Source organism: Dipodomys merriami, unplaced genomic scaffold, assembly GCF_024711535.1.
Source record: "Dipodomys merriami isolate MVZ:Mamm:240054 unplaced genomic scaffold, mDipMer1.0.p SCAF_45, whole genome shotgun sequence".
Taxonomy (NCBI): domain Eukaryota; kingdom Metazoa; phylum Chordata; class Mammalia; order Rodentia; family Heteromyidae; genus Dipodomys; species Dipodomys merriami.
The window spans coordinates 11,111,131-11,131,373 of record NW_027206013.1 but is presented as its reverse complement, the minus strand read 5'-3'; the positions used below and the strand labels follow the sequence as shown (position 1 = coordinate 11,131,373).

Genomic DNA, 20,243 nt, shown 5'->3' with positions numbered 1-20,243 from the left:
TATGAGCCACCAGTACCTGGTACATTTTTTTTCTTTTTTGAATCAAGGTCTCATCATGGAGCCCAGGGAGGCTCAAACTCCAGATCCTCTTGTCTCAGCCTCCTGAGTGCTGTACACCACCATGCCCAGCAGTTTGTTTTTTTAAAATTTAGTTTATTTATATGTGTGTCTGTGTCCTGGGGACAATCCTCACAAAAGCTTGGCAAATGGTGAGCCACGTTCCTGATTGTGTTTGTGTATGTGCGTGTGTTTGTCAGAACCTAGCTAGAACCCAGGCTATCCCTTAGCGCTCCCTTACACCCCCCCCCCCCCCCCCGCATTAAGGGCTAGGCTCTACTACTTGAGCCACAGCTCTATTTCCAGCTTTTTAGTAGTTAGTTGGAGATAAGAGTCTCATAATTTTTCTGCCAAGACTGGCTTTGGATCTTAATCCTCAGATCTTGGCCTCCTAATGAGCTGCCAGTGCCTACCTATATGTTTATGTTTTAAATTTATTCAAGTATAACAAACTTGGAATTACCTGGAAACTCCACTAATATTTCCACTGGAATTGTACGGTGTTCACATGAAATATTCAATATTGTAAGTATTTCCAACCATAAACTTTCTCCAATGATCATTTTAGTTTTTTAGAAAATAATTCACAAAAGCTCTAACGGCTAACATTACTGAGTATTGATGTATAGAGGCCATTTACTTGCTCTTTATATTGTCATCTCCCTGTGATGTGTTTTATACTTATTTAACATACAGGGAATACACTCAAAAATAGTAACTTGCCTTAGATTACTGTGCAATAAGTGTCCGAGTTGGGATTCAAAGCATGGACTGCTTGTCTCCAGATCCAGCCTCTTTTTTTCTTTTTGGTCAGATATGGGGCTTGAACTCTAGGCCTGGGCACTGTCCCTGAGCTCTTCAGCTCAAGGCTAGTACGTTACCACTTGAGCCACAGTGCCACTTCTGCCTTTTTTTCTGTTTATGTGGTGCTGAGGAATTGAACCCAGGGCCTCATGCATGCGAGGAAAGCACTCTACTGCTGAACCACCTTCCTGGCCCCAGATCCAGCCTCTTTACCACTACACTTTCTGGCTCCTACGATTTGTCTGATTGAAATCCCATAACTTTTCATTATATGGTTCATGAAAGGGTTTGGATAAATGGTTACCAAAAAATGGTAAAGATGATGTGAATGCATTTTAGAGATTTTTGTGGACAATTGAAGAATTTTAAAATATAACCCTTAGACTAGGCAGTTTGAGTGGCACCTACTATCACCCCTCTGTGAATCTGATGAAGTGTGCGAGGCTTGTCTGTAAATATTTGGGCTTCTAAGTGCTCAGATTCCCCCTGTTTGCCTGATGTAAATTATTCCTTGTTTGAAAGAAGGTCTAATGAAATTCTGTGGGATTTGAAAGGATAAGTAAGTATTGTATACAGCTGGGCGCTGGTGGCTCATGCCTGTAATCCTAGCTTCTCAGGAGGCTGAGATCTGAGGATCATGGTTCACAGCCAGTCCGGGCAAGGAAGTCCATGAGACTCTATCTCTAATAAACCACTCAGAAAACTGGAAGTGGAGCTGTGGCTCAAGTGGTAGCATGCTTGCCTTGAGCTGAAAAGCTGAGGGATAGGGCATAGACCCAGAGTTCAAGCCCCACTGTGACAAAAAAAAAAAATTTACTCCTTCCTCCTCCCCCCCCATCAGTTGTAAGCTTAGACTCTGAAGTTTGCTTAAAACAGTGGTAATCAAAGAGCATTGCCTAGTGGAGGGGGCCATATTTCCCTGTCCTCAGACCATGGCAGCTGAGTGGTTTTATAGTTCTGTTACTCACAGCTTTCTGTTAGCAGATAGATGTGTTGACTTCTTCCAGTGGGTTGGGGCAGCAGTTGTTTCTCTGTTTACTGTAGATACCACTAGGTGGATAATCAAAATTATATTGTTTTGCTCTATGTGGAGATGAAGCCAGAATGATTCATCTGTATTCTCTCAATTTGCTTCTCTGACATAATGAAAGTACATACATCTGAGATTGTAGATCCATAATCAGGTTATAGACTGTATCCCTAAACCAGAAAGAAAGTAGCTGCTTATTTGAGGCTGTTAGTTTCAGCTAACAATTTACCTGGTCAGCCAAGGTAGGTGGTATCAGCAGACAAGATCTCCAGCTTGATATGTTAGTGAGTATACCAAACAAAATGCCTTGTTTTTCTGGGGTGGGGGGGTTGGGGTTGGGGAAACACACAGGAAAAAACCTAAGTCATCTTTTGCCTTCTTGAAATATAGTAGCACTGGGATCCTTGCCAATGAGATTTCATTCTCTTCCAGATCCTTCCTGGGCATCAGTAAATAGGGGAACTTTTATATGTGACGAGTGTTGCAGCGTTCATCGGAGTCTAGGGCGTCATATCTCCCAAGTAAGGCATCTTAAACACACGCCGTGGCCTCCAACACTGCTTCAGGTAAAGGATAAGAGTTCTTACAATTCATAATTTATGTTTGAAGGCTTGTTTTGTTAACAAACAAGATTTCTCTTCATGTACTTCTTAGGTCTCATAAACTATTTGCATCATAATTGAATAGAAGTGCTTTGCCCATTAATTCCACATATAGACTAAATATTTTCCAGTACTGAATTCCTCATTTAGGACTTTTTTCTCTCCTGACATAAATCTTGTACCAAAGGTTCTTTTTTTCTTTTTTTTCTTTTTTTTTTTTTTTTGCCAGTTCTGGGGCTTGAACTCAGGGCCTGGGCACTGTCTCTGAGCTTCTTTTTGCTCAAAGCTAGCAATCTATCACTTGGGCCACAGTACCACTTTTGGGTTTTTCTGTGTATGTGGTACTGAGGAATCAAACCAATGGCTTTATGCTTGCTAGGCAAGCCCTCTACCGCTAAGCCATATTCCCAGCCCAAAGGTTCAATTTTATGCAGAGATAAATAAATAGAAATCTAACATTTAAAATATGCAAGTAGAATTTTCAATAGTATTTTTCTGCTGACTTTCTAAACTGTTACTAGAAATAGTTTATAGTCAATCTTCCCACATACTGTGTGCTCAGTGTTCTGAACACTACTTCCTGAGAAATTTTATTTATTTTAATGTTTTTTGTTAGTCCTGGGGCTTGAACTCACGGCCTGGGGCACTGTCTCTGAGCTTTTTTGCTCAACGCTAGCACTCTACCACTTTGAGCTACAGTTACACTTCCAGTTTTGGGGTGGTTAATTTAGAGATAAGCGTTTTACAGACTTTGTGCCTAGGCTGCTTTGAATTGTGATCCTTGGATCTCAGCCTTGTGAGTAGCTAGGATTACAGGAGTGAGCCACCAGTATCCTGAGAAACTTCTTACTAATATTCTGTTCCTGAATACCTGCTAATACTTTTAAAAACTTTTTTTTTTCTACTTAGTTGGACCAGAATTCCAATGAAATTTCTGAAACATTTTACTTAAATTTTCTTAAAGCTGTCATTAACTAGTCAAAGACCAAATTAAGGTTACATGTTTTGATGGCATGCCTAATACTTTGTTGAATGGACTCTTATTTCAGTTCTGATGTCACATCACCTGTACTTCTATGTTGGATATGTATTCAAGTTCTCTTGGAAATTGATTAAATGTGTTTTGCTTTATTTGTCTTCTGTGGCAGCTGCATACCATTTCCTTTTAACTTGCCTGAATGAACCAGGGACCAGTGCACATGGGTTTGGATCTCTGATATAAATGTGAAAAGCAGATGGGGTCATTTAAGTGTCATTCTTTGAAATGAAATTGAGATGTTGTTTGCTTAGATATTTTGTTTAGACGCTTCCAATAGCCTACTCTCATGTGTAAAGGAATGCATTGCTCTTAGATCTATTTAAAAAGCCACACTGGCCAGGTACTGTGGCTCAAGCCTGTAATCCTTCCAACTCAGGAGGCTGAGGATCTGAGGATTGTAGTTCAAAGCCAGCCTGAACAGCAAAGTCCATGATACTCTTTATCTCCAACTAACCACCAAAAAGCCAGAAGTGGAGCTGTAGCTCAAGTGGTAGAGTGCTAGCCTTGAGTAAAAAAGCTCAGGGACAGTACCTTGTTCCTGAGTTCAAGCCCCATGACAGACCAAAACAAAACAAAAAAAATCCTAAGAACCATAAGCCAGCAGTGTTACTCAAGATGCATACTATACTCAATATTTGCTTTAATGGTTGCATACAAAACTACTGGTACATCAGATCATAGTTGTTAATAAAAGTTCTTTAAAATGTGTATATTTTAAGAAAAGTAAGTGAATAGTATTCAGCGTATGTGAGTAAAACAGTATTTGTTCAGGCTTGGGAAACAAGTTACTGGTGTCAAAGTTTATACTTCTTTTATCTACTTCTGTGTTTGTATGTGTACAGTACAGCCAAACCCATTTATGGATTTAGCTATCCCGCTTGTTGGAATTGAATCCTGCATAGGGTCTTCCGCACTCTAAAATCAGAAAACAATGATATGAATGGTATGCTAAACATGTTAGTATTTATAATTTCTGTCACTGATTCCCTTCAAATATTTGTGGAAAGAATTTAAGATACACAATTTCATACTGCTTCATTTTAGATGGTTGAGACCTTGTATAACAATGGTGCTAACTCTATATGGGAGCATTCTTTGCTGGACCCTGCCTCTATTATGAGTGGAAGACGTAAAGCTAATCCACAGGATAAAGTACAGTGAGTGGAATGTTTATAAATACTTCTGTTTCTTCACAACAAATGGGGTGTGCTGAAAGTGCAGCTATTTTTGATCAGCCTCCACAAGGGGAGGCAGGGCGGGGCAGCTGCTGGAAGCTTGGACTGAAGCAGGCAGGACCCTTCCACTTCTCCATGGCTACCTGACATGAGTTAGGGATCTCACCACTTGGGGGCCAAGACTTGCTTGTAATCAGACTTAAAAAGAAGAGGAAATCTAGTTTGGAACACCATTCCGCCTAATTCCTCACCTGTAAGATGGAACTAACTGCCACTTCCTCCTAAGTTTACAGTGAATTAAGAAAATTACACAGAGAAGAGGCATGCTATAAAAAGCAGTTATTCTGCAGACCCACCATTATAATGACTAATGTATGTTTTCAGACTTCAGGCCTTCAACACTGCTGAAACCTATTCCATCTTTGTTCGTTTTATTCTCGAGTAGGGGGTGGGGGATGCAGGTTACTTCCTCTTCTTACAATACAAAGAATGGGAAATGCTGAATCTGAACTGCAAGTGAACTGTTTTTGTTGTTGTTTTGTTTTGTTTTGTTTTTGAACCAGTCCCAATAAAGCAGAATTCATCAGAGCCAAGTATCAGATGTTAGCATTTGTCCACCGCTTGCCCTGCCGTGATGACGATAGTGTGACTGCCAAAGACCTTAGTAAGGTGGGTCACATTTAAAATACAGTCTCTAAACAAGCTGTATGGTGACTTGAAAAAATAGAAGGAATACAGAAGAACAAAATTTCATTTTTGTACACTTAATACCAGCTTTTTTTGTAATCATTTTTGTCTTTAATCTTAAGTTAAACGACAGCCATTCCTCCCGATAGAGGTACAGAGCAAAGAGGAAACGAGTGTCTAGAAACCTTTTCTTTTTTCCTACATGGTTTTAAAATTATATTGTGTTTAATTTGGAAATAGAAGCCACGTTTGTTTCTAGAAGAGATGAGAAAGTTTACAGGATGATTGATTGTTTCTGAAAAGGACTAGAGAACGAAATAGCAAAGGAAGAGGGCTAAGTTCTTCAGAGTTCTAGGTCGCATAGTGAGAAGAGTTTTCAGAAAGTAGGCTACAACTGAAAGCTATACTGTACAAGATGGTTTATTGTATAAGCAGATGGTATTCTCCTTTTGTTTGTTTGTTTTTGCCAGTCGTGGGGCTTGAACTCAGGGCCTGAGCACTGTCCCTGAGCTTCTTTAGCTGAAGGCTAGCAATCTACCACTTGAGCCACTTCCAGCGCCACTTCCAGTTTTTTCTGTTTATGTGGTGCTGAGGAATCGAACCCAGTGCTTCATGCATGCTAAGCAAGCACTCTACCACTAAGCCACATTCCCATCCCCAGATGGTATTCTTTATGTGGGTCTTAGAATGTTTTTGAGAGATGCTATGAAAAAAGATGCATCTTTTTTATTTGAAGCAGTGCTTTTGACATATGTCCGCAGAGCTTGGCCAGTCATAGTTCAAAATACTCTTTACCAAAACAAAAATATCCAAGGAAAAAAAAAACCAACTTATGTGTAGGTGTTAGAGTAGTTATTATTATTCCTATAATGAAGGTTATTATATCTTGGCTAATCCCAGGTAGATGTGAAGGAAGGAGATTCATGTTTTGAAAGGTTGAGCTTTTCTATGATGATATGGTGTGAGGCAGAGACCTGTAGTTGACATAGTATAGAATTTAAAGCCCTAGGCTCAATAACAATGAAAGCAGCTAATTATAACAGCATCTGAATTCACTGAGCATTTTCTTTTTTTTTTTTTTTTTTTTTTGGGTCCAGTCATGGGGCCTGAACTCTGGGCCTGGGTGCTGTCCCATAGCTCTTCAGCTCTACCACTTGAGCCACAGCACCACTTCCGGCTTTTTTCTTTTTTCTTATGTGGTGATGAGGAATCGAACCCAGGGCCTCAGGCATGCAAGGCAAGCGCTCTACCACTGAGCCACCTTCCCAGCCCTCACTGAGCATTTTCTATGTACTAGGCTCAATGGTAGGCTCTTTATTATTGAATTCTTACAATAGCCCTGTTGATAGTTTTTTTTATCACTACTTTGAAGATTTTTTATTTTTCTCAGTCCTGGGGCTTAAACTCAGGGCCTGGGCACTGTCCCTGAGCTTCTTTTGCTCAAGGCTAGCACTCTACTACTTAAGTCACAGCGCCACTTCTGGCTTTTTCTGTGTATGTGGTACTGAGGAATCGAACCCAGGGCTTCATTCATGCCAGGCAAGCACTCTACCACTAAGCCACATTCTCAGCCCTTTATCACCACTTTAGAGATAAGGAAACTGAGGTTTCATCAACTTAAAGAACTTTCTCGAGGGGCTGGGGGTTTAGCTCAGTGGAAAGGCGCCCACTCAGTGCAAGCAAGGCCCTGGGTTCGGTCCTCAGTCCTGGGGGAAAAAAAAAAAAAAGAACTTTCTCGAGATTACAAAACTTGAAGATGATAGGGTTTGAAAATTCATGTCCCTCAAGAGTAGTTACTAGTAGTTGCTCATACTGCTTTTCCCTTAGGTTCTAATGGTGCTACTTTCTTGACCGAGTCCTGCCTTTTAGCAGATTAGCTCTAGTTTCAAAGCTCTGGTTTCCTTATCAGTAGTAAAGACCTGATGCTCAAGAGAGAGGGTGTTCCATCTATTATACTTAGCCAAATAAAGATTATGTGTTACTAATGTAACATATTAAAATAGGCTGCCAGCTGTTCTGGTACATAATTCCTGATGCTTTTAACAAATACTCTGTTTGTTTGTTTTTTGTGTATATTTTAGCAACTTCATTCAAGCGTGAGAACAGGGAATCTTGAAACCTGTCTGAGACTGCTATCTTTAGGAGCCCAGGCCAACTTCTTTCATCCTGTAAGAAAATACCTATTGATTCTGATAATAAATTGAAACTGAGTAGTGTTTATAGATTTTAGTTTATGTAATTTGTTATTTATTTTTGTCGGTCATGGGACTTGAACTCAGGGTCTGGGAACTGTCCCTGAGCTTTTCTACTCAGGCTAGTGCTCTACCACTTTGAACCACGGCTCTACTTTCAGTTTTTGGTAATTGGAGAAAAGAGGCTCGCAATCATTCCTGCCAGGGCAAGCTTGGATCCGCAATCCTTAGATCTCAGCCTCCTGAAGGTCTAGGATTATAAACATGAGCCACTAGCTCCCAGATTGTGTGATTTGCCAATTTTTTAAAATATATTTTTATTGTGAAAATACTGTACAGAAGGGTTGCCTTTTAATTTTGACTTTCAATTAATGATCCTTAGGAAAAAGGAAACACCCCACTCCATGTCGCCTCAAAAGCAGGACAGATTTTACAAGCTGAGTTGTTGGCAGTATATGGCGCTGACCCAGGTACCCAGGATTCTAGTGGGAAAACTCCTGTTGATTATGCAAGGTAGGAGGCCAATATTGTTGCCACTTCTCTCTTTTACAGTGGATATAACTTACTGCTAAGTCATTAAATTGTGATTGATTAATACTTAACCCCTTTAAAGATTTATATTTTATTTTGCAAATGAAGACATTTCAAATTATTAAGGTTTGCCTGGCAGAGTCACAGAAGGGTAGAATCATAAACCATTGTGTTTAGCTTCCCATTTTTTAATTTGATCCTGTATGGCACAATGGTGTTTGATTTGTAGTTGGAGTATAAGTCAGTTATTAAGAATTACAAAGGTCTGGTGGTGTAAGATCAACGGTAAGTGTTTGGCTAGCATACATAAGGCTTTGGCTTCCAGCCCTAATGCTGCAAAAAACAATACCTACTCTTTTTTTTTGTGCGGCAACAGGGTTTGAATTCAATGCCACATGTTTATTCTACTTCTTGATCTATTACTTTAGTCATATCACCATCTGTTTTTCTTTATCTTTCTGATAGAGTTTTGTGGTTTTGCCAGCCTTGGACTGTGATCCACATACTTAAATCCTGCCTAGCTGAGACCATTAGTGTGCACCACCACATTGACTTATTGGTTGAGATGGGATCTTGCTAACATTTTGCTTTGAGCTAGCTCCAATTTCTGTCCTCCTGATCACTGACTTCTGACTAGCTGTGATTACAGGGTAGACCACCACACCTAGCCCAAATTTCTCTCTCTCTCTCTCTCTCTCTCTCTCTCTCTCTCTCTCTCTCTCTCTCTCTCTCTCTCTCTCTCTCTCTCTCTCTGTGTGTGTGTGTGTGTGTGTGTGTGTGTGTGTGTGTGTGTGTGTGTGTGTGTGTGTGTGTGTGTGTGTGTGTGTGTGTGTGTGTGTGTGTGTGTGTGTGTGTGTGTGTGTGTGTGTGTGTGTGTGTGTGTGTTCGCACGCACACGTGCTTGTTGGTCCTGGGGCTTCAACTCAGGGCCTAGGCAACATTCCTGAGATTTTGTGCTCAAGACTATTGCTCAAGCCCTTGAGCCACAGCACCAATAATGGCTTTTTTGAGGTTAGTTGGAGATAAAAGTCTCATAGACTTTTCTGCTGTAGTGGACTTCAAACTGTAATCCTCAGCTCTCAGCCTCCTGAGTATCTAGATTACAGGTGTGCGATGGCACCAGCCCTAGTTAACATTTTTTTTATTTTGGGTCCGGTTGTGGGCCTGAACTCTGAGTCTGGGCACTGCCCCCCAACTCTTCAGCTCAAGGCTAGCGCTCTACCACTTGAGCCACAGCACCACTTCTGGATTGCTTTTTTGCTTATGGGTGCTGAGTAATCGAACCCAGGGCCTCAAGCATGCAAGGCAAGTGCTTTACCACTGAGCCAACTTCCCAGCCCAACATTTTTTTTTAAATGAAGTAAATTTTAAATTAGTCATTGGTATAGATAGATGTGCTTAGTGTACTAAAAGGTAAACGGTATTTATTTATTTATTTTTGCAGTCATGGGGCTTGAACTGGGGGCCTGGGCACTGTCTCTGAGCCTTTCTTCTCAGGGCTAGTGCTCTACCACTTTGAACCATAGCTCCACTTCCAGTTTTCTGGTGGTTAAATAGAGATAAGAGTTTCACAGACTTTTGATCCTCAGATCTCAGCCTCCTGAGTAGCTAGGATTACAGGTGTGAGCCACCAGCACCTGGTTAACTATAAATTTTTTATGGCAAACATATGGATAATCTCTGTGTAGTTCTTTAAATTTTTGAAAATTTGTTTATATTTTATTATATTTAAGTAGTTATACAGCTGGGTGCTGGTGGCTCACACCTAAAATCCTAACTACTCAGGAGGCTGAGATCTTAGGATCATGGTTCAAAGCCGGCCCAGGCAGAAAAGTCCTCATGAGACTATTATCTCCAGTTAACCCCTCAAAAACTGGAAGTGGAGCTAGCCTTGAGCACAAAGAAGCCCAGGGACAGCACTTAGGTCCTGAGTTCAAGCCCCACAACTGACAACAACAGCAAAAAAATAATTGTACAAAGGGGTTACCATTCAACAAATCATTTTGTAAGTACAATGCGTCTTGATCGATATCACCTCTTTCATTATGGTATGTGTTTTTGTTTGTGAGATGGGGTCATGATGTACAAATGTAAAAAACAAAAGCAAAAAAACCTGCTGTGTGAGATGGTTCATACATGTAATCTCAGCTATCTTAGGAGATGGAGATCTAGAGGGTTACAATTGGAAGCCAGACTGAGCAATAGATTAGTCAGACCCTATTTCAGCCAATAACCTGGTCATGATGGTGGTATTTATCTGTGGTACCAGCTATTTGAGGGAGGCTATAAATAAACATATTGAAGTCTGAGGTTGTCCCCAGACTAAAAACTCAAGACTACCTGTAAAAATAACACAAAATAGCAAAAAAGGCTTAGAGCATGGCTCAAGTGATAGAGCTACCTCCCCGGAAAGCCTGAGGCCCTGAGTTCAAACATCAGTATTGCAGAGAGAGAGAGAAAGAGAGAAAACACCATGTGTATGTTAAAAAGATGTGCACTAAATTGGAAGGTAGTCTGCAGTGCCTTGAATGGTGAGAAGAGAAACTAACTGAAAGTATATTTGGTCTTTGAAGAAGAAAGCCCACGGTAGTCTCTTATAATAATTTATATGTTGTGTTACTAAAAGATCCTGAGAGACATAAATATTTGGAGGGCTGGAGATATGGTTCAAGTGGTAGAGAGCTGTGAGCAAGAAAGCCAAACGAACCAGGCACCGGTGTCTCAGGCCTGTAATCCTAGCTACTCAGGAGGCTGAGATCTGAAGATCGCAGTTCAAAGCTAGCCCGGGCAGGAAAGTCCATAAGACTCTTATCTCCAATAAACCATTAGAAAACCAGATATGGCACTGTGGCTCAAGCGGTAGAGCGCTCGCCTTGAGCTAAAGAGCACAGGGACAGCACCCAAGCCGAGTTCAAGCCCCACGACTGACCAAAAAAAAAAAAAAGAAAGAAAGAAAAATGAAAGCCAAATGAGAACTCCAAGCCCTGAATTCCAAGTCCAGATACTAACACCAAAAAAAGCAGGGGGTGGGGGGGAGGGAGACAATCAAATATTTATTTCATGAGTGAGAAAAGACAATATTTTTTGTCATGGATATTGAAGATAAAGAAGTAAAAGTAGCTGCATATATGAATTCTTCAGTAGGTTGGCCTATTTCTTCCTGAATTAGTCCTTGAAGAGGTTTCTAGACTGTCACCGAGACTTGACTGGGCACACCAGAATTACCTGGGGGAAGGAGCATTCAAAATCTTGCTGCCTGGGCCCATTTAATACTGATTGAGAATTTCCAAGGAGTAAGGTGACACCTTTTGGGTGTATGTCTAATTTTTGTAGTGCTAGGCTTTGTGCATGTTAGGCAAGTGCTCTATTACTGGGCCATGTCCTCAGCTTTCCAGAGGGATGAGGCCTGGACATTGTATCTTTCTGGAAACACTGATTAACTTTTGGGAATCTCTACCCTCAACCATTAATTTTATTTTCTCACGTAAATGAGGTTTGTCTTTATCCCTCTCATAAGTCCTTAAATTTATTAAGTATTCTATTTGGAATAGAATAAAGGAAAGAGGATACTAGGGGTGGAAAAAGAAAAAAAAAAACAAAACTAACAACCCAGTTTGCAAAGGTGGAACTCAAAGTAGATCTTAACAATCTATAGACAAAGGTTGATTATTCTAAAACATCATGTTTGATAAAGTGCTCAGGTGTCTTGGGATGTCTTTGTACTGTTATACTCAAAAGTCAGTGACTAGTGCAGTTTCAATGGATCTTTGTGGATTTTTTTTGGTAGGCAAGGAGGGCACCATGAACTGGCAGAGCGCCTTGTAGAAATACAGTATGAGCTGACTGACAGACTGGCCTTCTATCTCTGTGGCAGGAAACCAGGTGAGTAAAAGGACAACAACCTTACCACATCTCCAAGTCTAGAACATTCTGGAAAAACAAGTTGGGTAACTTTTTTTTAATAACCTCTGTATTAACATATCCTAAAGAAAATGGTTAATAAAGTTTTTTTTTTTTATTTGAAAGGGTAAGAGAGCTGTAGAATTGTTTTGTTTTGTTTCATGATAGAGTCTTACCATGCAACCCAATTGGCCCTGACTTCAGAAACCTCCTGCTTCCACCTCACGGGTGTAACATTATCTGTATAAGCCACCAAGCCCAGCTTTTTCACTGTAGTTTTTCCAGTTTAATGTAAAAGATATAAAATTGATCCAGTCTCCTTGAATTTTTAGTTGTTAAAACTTCGTTGTAGCTCTAGAGAAGAGACTGAAGAATCAAAGAACATAACCAAATCAAAGCTGAATGTGTACTACAGTTCTTAAACATCATGGGACTAGCAATGAAAAAGCAAAGCAGTAACCCTTGTTATTTGTATTCTTCCATCTAAAGATGGACAAAAGTCCAGAAATGAACTGCCATTTAACCAGCCTTGCTATTTGTAATATGCAACAAGGGAGCAAACTATGTTCTGTGAACCAACTCATTTTATTAAATGAAATTATTATAAGCTAACCATACCTGCCTACTTATTCCTATTTATGGCTATTTTCAAACAACAGCAGCAGAATTGAATAGATAGCGTGTTGTGGCAGCTTGCTACAAAGCCTAAAATATTTACTGTGTGGGCCGGGCGCCGGTGGCTCACGCCTGTAATCCTAGCTACTCAGGAGGCTGAGATCTGAGAATCGCGGTTCAAAGCCAGCCCGGGCAGGAAAGACCGTGAGACTCCTATCTCCAATAAACCACTAGAAAACCGGAAGTGGCGCTGTAGCTCAAGTGGTAGAGCGCTCGCCTTGAGCTGAAGAGCTGAGGGACAGCGCCCAAGCCCAGAGTTCAAGCCCCATGACCGACAAAAAAAAAAATATTTACTGTGTGGCCACATATATAAAATGTTTGCCAACCCCTGGTGTATAATGTCCACAGAGATTTTTCCACCTAGGTTGGCTTTGAACCATGATCTCAGTATTCTAAGTAGCAAGGATTACAGGACTAAGACACCAGCCTGGTTCAACATGTATCTTTTTAAAAATATAACAATAGGGTAGACAGTAAAGATGGAGTTCTAATCAAACCCCAAATCAACTGGTTCTGGATGATATAGAATATTCTATCTGAGTACATATGCTCTTGAACAAGGTAAGCCATCTGGTGCTTAAAAGGACCATAGAAAATCTAAAGGAATTAGGTGCCCGCAAAGCATTTTATTATCTGGCCATACTGGAATAAAGCTAGAAATCGACTTTAAAGTATTCAACTGCTTAGAAATCAAACAACACACTTCCATGGGTCCAAAAGGAAGTTTCAAAGAGAATTAGAAAAATTAGAAAATATATTCAACTAAATGAAAGTATCAAATTGTAGCTAGCATAATGGTATAGGGAAATTTATGTCATTAAATGATTTAACTAGGGAAAAAAGTTGAAAATCAAGCTTCCTCCAAAGAAACTGAAAAAGGAAAAAATAAACACAAAGCACACAGAAAACAGGAAATAATAGAGTGGGAATCAAAGAAATTGGAAGAGGAAAATAGATAAAAAACAATGAAACCAAAAACAGATTATTTATAAAGACCAATAAGATTGACAGATGTCTTGTCATACTGCTTTTTATAAAAAGGAAAGAGTACAAAGATGTAGAAATCACTTAAACACCACCTGAGAGGGGAAAATAACTTTAAAGGATAACAAAAAATAGCTTTTTTTTTTTTTTTTTTTTTACTGGTCCTAGGGCTTGAACTCTGGACCTGGGTGCTGTTCCTAAGCTGCTTTGTGTTCAAGGCTAGCTCTCTACCATTTGAGCCACAGCCCTACTTCTGGCATTTCTGAGTAGTTTATTGGAGATTAGAGTTTCATGGACTTTTCTGCTCAAGCTGGCTTCAAACCTTGATCCTCAAATCTCAGCCTCCTGAGTAGCTAGGATTACAGGCATTAGCCATGAGCACCTGGCTAAAAAATATCTTTGAATGTAGTTCAATGGAAAAGCACTTGCTTAGCATATCCAAGTCCCTGGGTTTAATCCCTGTCACTGCAAATAATTGCATAATTAGGACAGCTTAGATAAAATGAACTAATTCCTTGAAAGCCACAGACTACCAATACCTCTCCTAAAAGGAGATAATGTAATTATGATATATTATTTTTCTTTTTATGGTGCTGGGAATTAAACCTACATGTTAATTTAAGCTGCCTACCACTGAGCTACATTCCCAGCCCTATAAATCCTTATTTCAAAGAATTTGGTTTCGTATTTTAAAATATAAATATAAAATATAAAACCAAGGCCCACAAAGATAGGAGAAAGAGTACCTCTCATATTTGTTGAGAGGTAGTATGATTACTGCAGTCAGTACAAAAAACTAAGCTTCATGAGCATAGAAAAAAAGTCCTTACCAAGTTTTAGCAGATTAAATCCAACAATATATAAAAAGAAAAATACAAGTCAATGGTGGCTTGCTTCTATCATTATAGCTACTCAGGAGGCTGAGTGAGAGAGAAATCTGTTCATGGCCCAGGCAGAAAAGTCTGAGACATTCATCTACAAAATATATAGCAAAAAGCTTGACTGGAAACATGGCTCAATTGATAGAATGCCAGCCAAGCAAACAAGCTGATGAATGAACACAGGGCCTGAAGTTCGAACTCCATTACAACCAAAATATATATGTATAAATATAAAACCAAGAGGAATTTCCCATATGGAAGCCTGATTCATACATTATTTGGAAATCAGCTAATCCACATCGCCTTAGCACAATAAAAGAAAAATTATGCAATCATCAGTTGATATAGAAAAAGACATTCAGCCAAAATTGACATCATTCATGATTTTTAAAAAATCTTATCAAATTAGGAACAGATGGGGCTTACTTAACCTGATACTTTTGCTCTCAGATATGGAATCATGCTGGTATGTCCAATCTCACTACTCCTATCAGTATCACACTAGAAATCCTGATTACTCCATGTGAAGGCAAGAAAAGTAGATAAAAGACATTGAAGAGGGAAAAATAAAACTCTTCTACCTGTAATAACATAATTTCTATGTAGAAAATCCCAAGGAACCTATATAAAAATGCTTAAGACTATTGCATTTAATAGGATTACAGAATACAAAGTCCACAGCCCAAAATCTTATGTTTTAGACTAGCAGTGAACAGTTGGAAACTGAAACTAGAAAAACAGTATTTATAATAGTTCCCAATACTTAGGTATATACCTTACCTCCCCTCAAAATTATATATATGTATGTATGTATGTACATATGCACATGCACGGAGACACATGCAGTATTTACAGATTGGTAAATTCAATATATCCAATGTGTCAGTTCTCCACGATATAGGATATAAGTTCTATTCAAGAGTTTTCTTGGATACAGATATTCTGATTCTAAAACAGGAAGTCAAAGGAATTAGACTAGTCAAGACCGTTTAACAAAAGGATATTGTGGAAAGAAGCACACTAACTTCTTTTTTTAAAATAAGTTTTTATTGTGAAAATACTGTACAGAGGGGTTACAGTTACATGAGACACTAAATTCTAAGACTTACAGAAAACTCTATAGTATGTAAGACACAGTGGTATTGAAGTAGTAAACACATGGGTCAATAGGGAATTCAGAAAAAGACATATCGGTTATAAAATTATCAGTTCATAAATGTTTTTGACCAAAGTGCAAAGGTAATTCAGCAGAACATACCATATTGGAACAACTGGACTCCATGGCAAGAGAATGAACTTTTCAATCCAAAATCTTAAACTTTATACAAACATTAGCACAAGCCCAGTGCCTTTGTCTCATACTTGTAGTTCTAACTACTTGAGAGGCTGAGATTGGAAGGATTATGATTTGAGGTCAGTCCAGGAACCCTTTCTCAATTTATTGCTGGGCATGGTGGAGCATGCTTGGGTCCTAATTACATGGGTGGCTGAGGTAAGGAGGACTGTGATTCCAGGCCAGCCCAAGAAGAAAAGTCCACAGGACTTCATTTCAGTGAAAGAAGCAGGCAGGGCATGGTGACATGCAACTCTTATACCAGGAGGAAGTGGAAAATAGGAGGATTGAGGTCTAGATTCATGTCCAGTCAGGAAGAAAGAAAAAAATAATTAGCTTAATAAAGCTTTGGAGGAAACATTTGGCAATAGAGTATCTGTGTAGCAAGCACAAGGTCCTAAGTTTAAATCCAGTATCACCAATTTGAAAAAAAATAGGCCAAAAAACAGTAATTAATGCTGGAGGCTTTTGGTTCATGCCTTTAATCCTATCTACTTAGAAGGCGGAGATTTGAAGATAGAGGTTCAAAGCCAAGCCATACACATTTGAGAGACTTAACCTCCAAGTAAAAAAGCCAAAATAGAACTGTGGTTCAAAGGGTAAAGTGCAGCCTTGAACAACAAAAAAAAACAAACAAACCCTAAGAAAGCATGAGACCCTAACATCGGGTGTCAGTACAAATGTGTGTGTGTGTGTGTGTGTGCGTGCGCACACACACACACACACACACACACACACACACACACAATAACTAAATTGGGTCATTGTCTTAAATATTAACCTAAACTATAAAACTTTTAGAACAAAATATTGGGGAGAGTCTTTGCGATCTTGAATTAAAGTTCTTAATATTAAAGTTCTTTTTTTTTTTTTTTTTTAAATTTGGTTGGTCATGGGGCTTGAACTCTGGGCCTGGGCGCTGTCCCTCAGCTCTTCAGCTCAAGGCAAGCGCTCTACCACTTGAGCCACAGCACCACTTCCGGTTTTCTAGTGGTTTATTAGAGATAAGAGTCTCACAGACTTTCCTGCCTGGGCTGGCTTTGAACTGCAACCCTCAGATCTCAGCCTCCTGAATAGCTAGGATTACAGGTGTGAACCACCAGGTCCAGGCTTTGTTTTTAATATTATTACAAAATTTAATATTGCTGGGGACAGGTGGCTCGTGCCTGTAATCCTAGTTACTCAGGAGTTAATTCATCTCCCTCAACATTTTTCCATGGCTAAAGATCATCTGTTATCTTGGGGGTGCACTTACAACTTTTGGCTGAGCTTCGGTTTTCTACTGAATGATGTCTAACAAAAGAGGAGGTGAAGGCTCCTGCCTTTACCAGAAAACCGGAAGTGGTGCTGTGGCTCAAGTGGTAGAGCACTATTCTTGAGCTGAAGAACTAAGGGACAGTACCCAGGCTCAGAGTTCAAGCCAAAGGACCAACAAAAATCAAAAGAGGTGATTCTTGATTCTGCACAGTTTTTCAGGGATTTGTAGCTAATCTGGCAACTACTGTTATCCTAAATTCATAGTTGCAGGAAATATTAACTGTAAAATTTAAATTGAGAAAATAATGAGCATGTTCTTTTACAGACCTTACGAGTATTTCTATGAATAAAATGTTGGTTTCTGTTTCAGATCACAAAAATGGACAGCACTTTATAATACCTCAAATGGCAGACAGGTAAGGCAATTGGATACCAGTCGATTTTATTTGCCCCCTCCCCAATATTTCCCTGGTGATATAGTGCTTGAGCAGTATATTTTATTTGTGTTTTAACAAAGCCCATACATTTTTCTCTTTTACGGCTATACAATGTGGAAATAAGACTGCTGTAAGTAAACCACCATATAAAACTTAAGTTTGAAAGCATACAAGTAACTAGTTTATTAATAAGGAAATTGGAGTCAGTAATAATAACCACAGTTTTAACCAGTTATGATAGTACATTGTATTAATAGATTATATATACAAATATTTCTGGGTCATGGAGTTTCTGTTCTTTGTCCATAATAAGTGATCAGTAAACCTCTTTCATCTAGGGCCCAGATGAGTGTTTTAGGCTCTGAGCCATACAGCCTATGGTAGCTATTCAGCTTTACCATTGTAGACAAAAGCATTGAGCAAAAATTGGGCACTGAGTAAAAATGGGCATGTCTTTTTCCAGTAAAATTTTATTTCTGGATACTGACTCTTGAATTTCATTAAACTTTCACATTTTATGAACTGTTATTCTTTCTCTTCCCCAACCATTTAAAAATATAAAAGCAATTCTTAGCTGATAGGCTGAACAGATACAAGGCCAACTTTGCTGTGTGAAATCAGATGAGGTCATTGTTACAGGAATGAACCTTAAATCCTATTTAGGCTTTGTACAAATACTGTCAGGGGTTTATGAAATGATTACCTACTATTCTAGATGCAATCTTGCCATTCCAGTTTTTCACAGTTTCTTTTTATTTTTTCTGATGGTGCTGTGGATGGAACTCAGGACGTCATGCATGATAGGTAGAAATTCTACCACTGAGTCACATCCACAGCTCTTTAATACTTCAATACTTACATAAGGGCCTAAAGATTAAGCTAGCAGTTGTTTTGTCATTGATTTGGTGGGCAATTTTTTTTCTCTACCATTTTATATAACTATTGTATTTCTAGAATGAGTTACTTTGGCCAGATTATTTCCATTTCCTTACTTATCTCTTCGACTATAGAATGCTTGAGTTGGACAGTGTTCATTAACTGTAATAATATTTTCATAACCTGAGTATCTTAATCTTCTACAGACTTCACAAATGTGGTTCTATTTCTTTGCTTACTTGTTTTGTACATTTTCTTAGCAGCCTGGATTTGTCTGAATTGGCAAAAGCTGCTAAGAAGAAACTTCAGTCTGTGAGTATCTCTTTACTGGTGGACACTATTACGGGAATTCATGTATCCAGTGGTACCTATTGTCAGTCCAAGTTACCCATTACATTTGATGACTTTATTTCATGTTTTGAGGTGATGTTAAATTAGAAACAGATTGTTGAGTTCACTGTTATATGTAACAAGTCCAAAAGCACAATTAACTTTAGCATATCTAATTCACTGGCTCTGCCTCAAATACGCCCATTTTTCTGTCATGTTAAGAGTGAAACCTGCACCTATGTTATTAGGAAGTTGGTTTCCCTCAGGAGAGTTCCCTGTTTCTTTCCCTGGAATTACTTCTGGTAGCCACATAGGATGCTAGGGAATGTTAAAAGTTGATGCTGGCAAGGTGATGAGTTCTGTATTCACTTATGCCATGGTGTAACTCTCATTGCCCATCTCTACCATTGATCCAAACATTTTTAAAGCTGGCCGTGACCTTAGGTCCAGACTCATATATATCTGAAAGTCATTTTTATCTGTGTCTTTATAAACTTCCCACCTCAGCCTCAGCCCCAGAAAACTGACTACTCCAAGAACAATTTCCCTTTGTCCACTCCTTCACGTGAAGCCTCAAAGGGTGCTTCCTGGCCACTGTAGCCACCAGATTGTCCTCATTGTTTTGTGGATCAGATCCAAGATTTATAGCTTCTTTCTGTGACCTTTAAGGAATGCCATCCAACTCTCACCTTTCAGAGCTTGTCTTACTTTTCCATCTGGTTCTGTATGTATGTGTCTCATATGTTGATGGGTTAACACTTTCTGAGACCAAGAGCTGTTGTCTTTAAATCCTTTTCTAGGAATCTTATTCTGTCTGCACATTTGCCTTACCCAGCTAACATAACTTTTAGCATTCTCTATAGTGTAGGGAGCAGCTCACCCAGAGCCCTACTCTGAAATGGCAGCTTCCCTAATTTGTGACTTTCTGCTCATTCCCCCTTTCACAAAAGATCCTTCTTAGAAACCTCATATATTAAATAACATAAAATTAACTTGCCCTTATTAGTATTTAACTGTATTATGAAATAAATGTGTTTTATGTAATTTGTCTGGTGTCTCTTTGTTCTATATATATGGTTTTGTGTGTCTGTGTTTTATTGCCTTTCTTAAACTAGGAGCTCATATAGTATAAAGATGATTAAGATAATATATTTTGGAAGCACAAAATATCACATGGTTTCCTTTTTTTTTTTTTTTCCTTCCTGCTAGTCCTGGGCTTAACTCAAGGTCTGGGTGCTGTCCTTGAGGGTTTTTTTTTGTGGGTTGTTTTTGGGGGGGTCCGTTCGTGGGGCCTGAACTCTGGGCCTGGGCACTGTCCCTCAGCTCTTCAGCTCAAGGCTAGTGCTCTACCACTTGAGCCACAGCGCCACTTCTGGCTTTTTTCTTTTTGTTTATGTGGTGCTGAGGAATTGAACCCAGGGCCTCATGCATGAAAGGCAAGCGCTCTTACCAC

At 39.2% G+C, this 20,243-nt stretch overlaps 1 protein-coding gene across 8 annotated transcripts in view; it reads left to right on the top strand.

Moving 5' to 3' along the window:
* The window catches only part of LOC138808449 (ARF GTPase-activating protein GIT2), a 54,463-nt gene that overhangs the window by 3,068 nt on the left and 31,152 nt on the right, over positions 1-20,243 (top strand). For 4 of the 8 annotated variants that reach the window (XM_069994699.1, XM_069994697.1, XM_069994695.1 and 1 more), the window contains exons 2-9: positions 2,324-2,457; positions 4,577-4,689; positions 5,271-5,376; positions 7,476-7,562; positions 7,969-8,099; positions 11,905-11,999; positions 17,518-17,563; positions 18,724-18,772. In XM_069994699.1, the coding sequence (XP_069850800.1) occupies positions 2,324-2,457; positions 4,577-4,689; positions 5,271-5,376; positions 7,476-7,562; positions 7,969-8,099; positions 11,905-11,999; positions 17,518-17,563; positions 18,724-18,772 (761 nt within the window). Of the gene's footprint in view, positions 1-2,323; positions 2,458-4,576; positions 4,690-5,270; positions 5,377-7,475; positions 7,563-7,968; positions 8,100-11,904; positions 12,000-17,517; positions 17,564-18,720; positions 18,773-20,243 lie in introns of all 8 variants that reach the window. The other 4 variants (XM_069994698.1, XM_069994696.1, XM_069994694.1 and 1 more) reach the window with 1 other exon arrangement.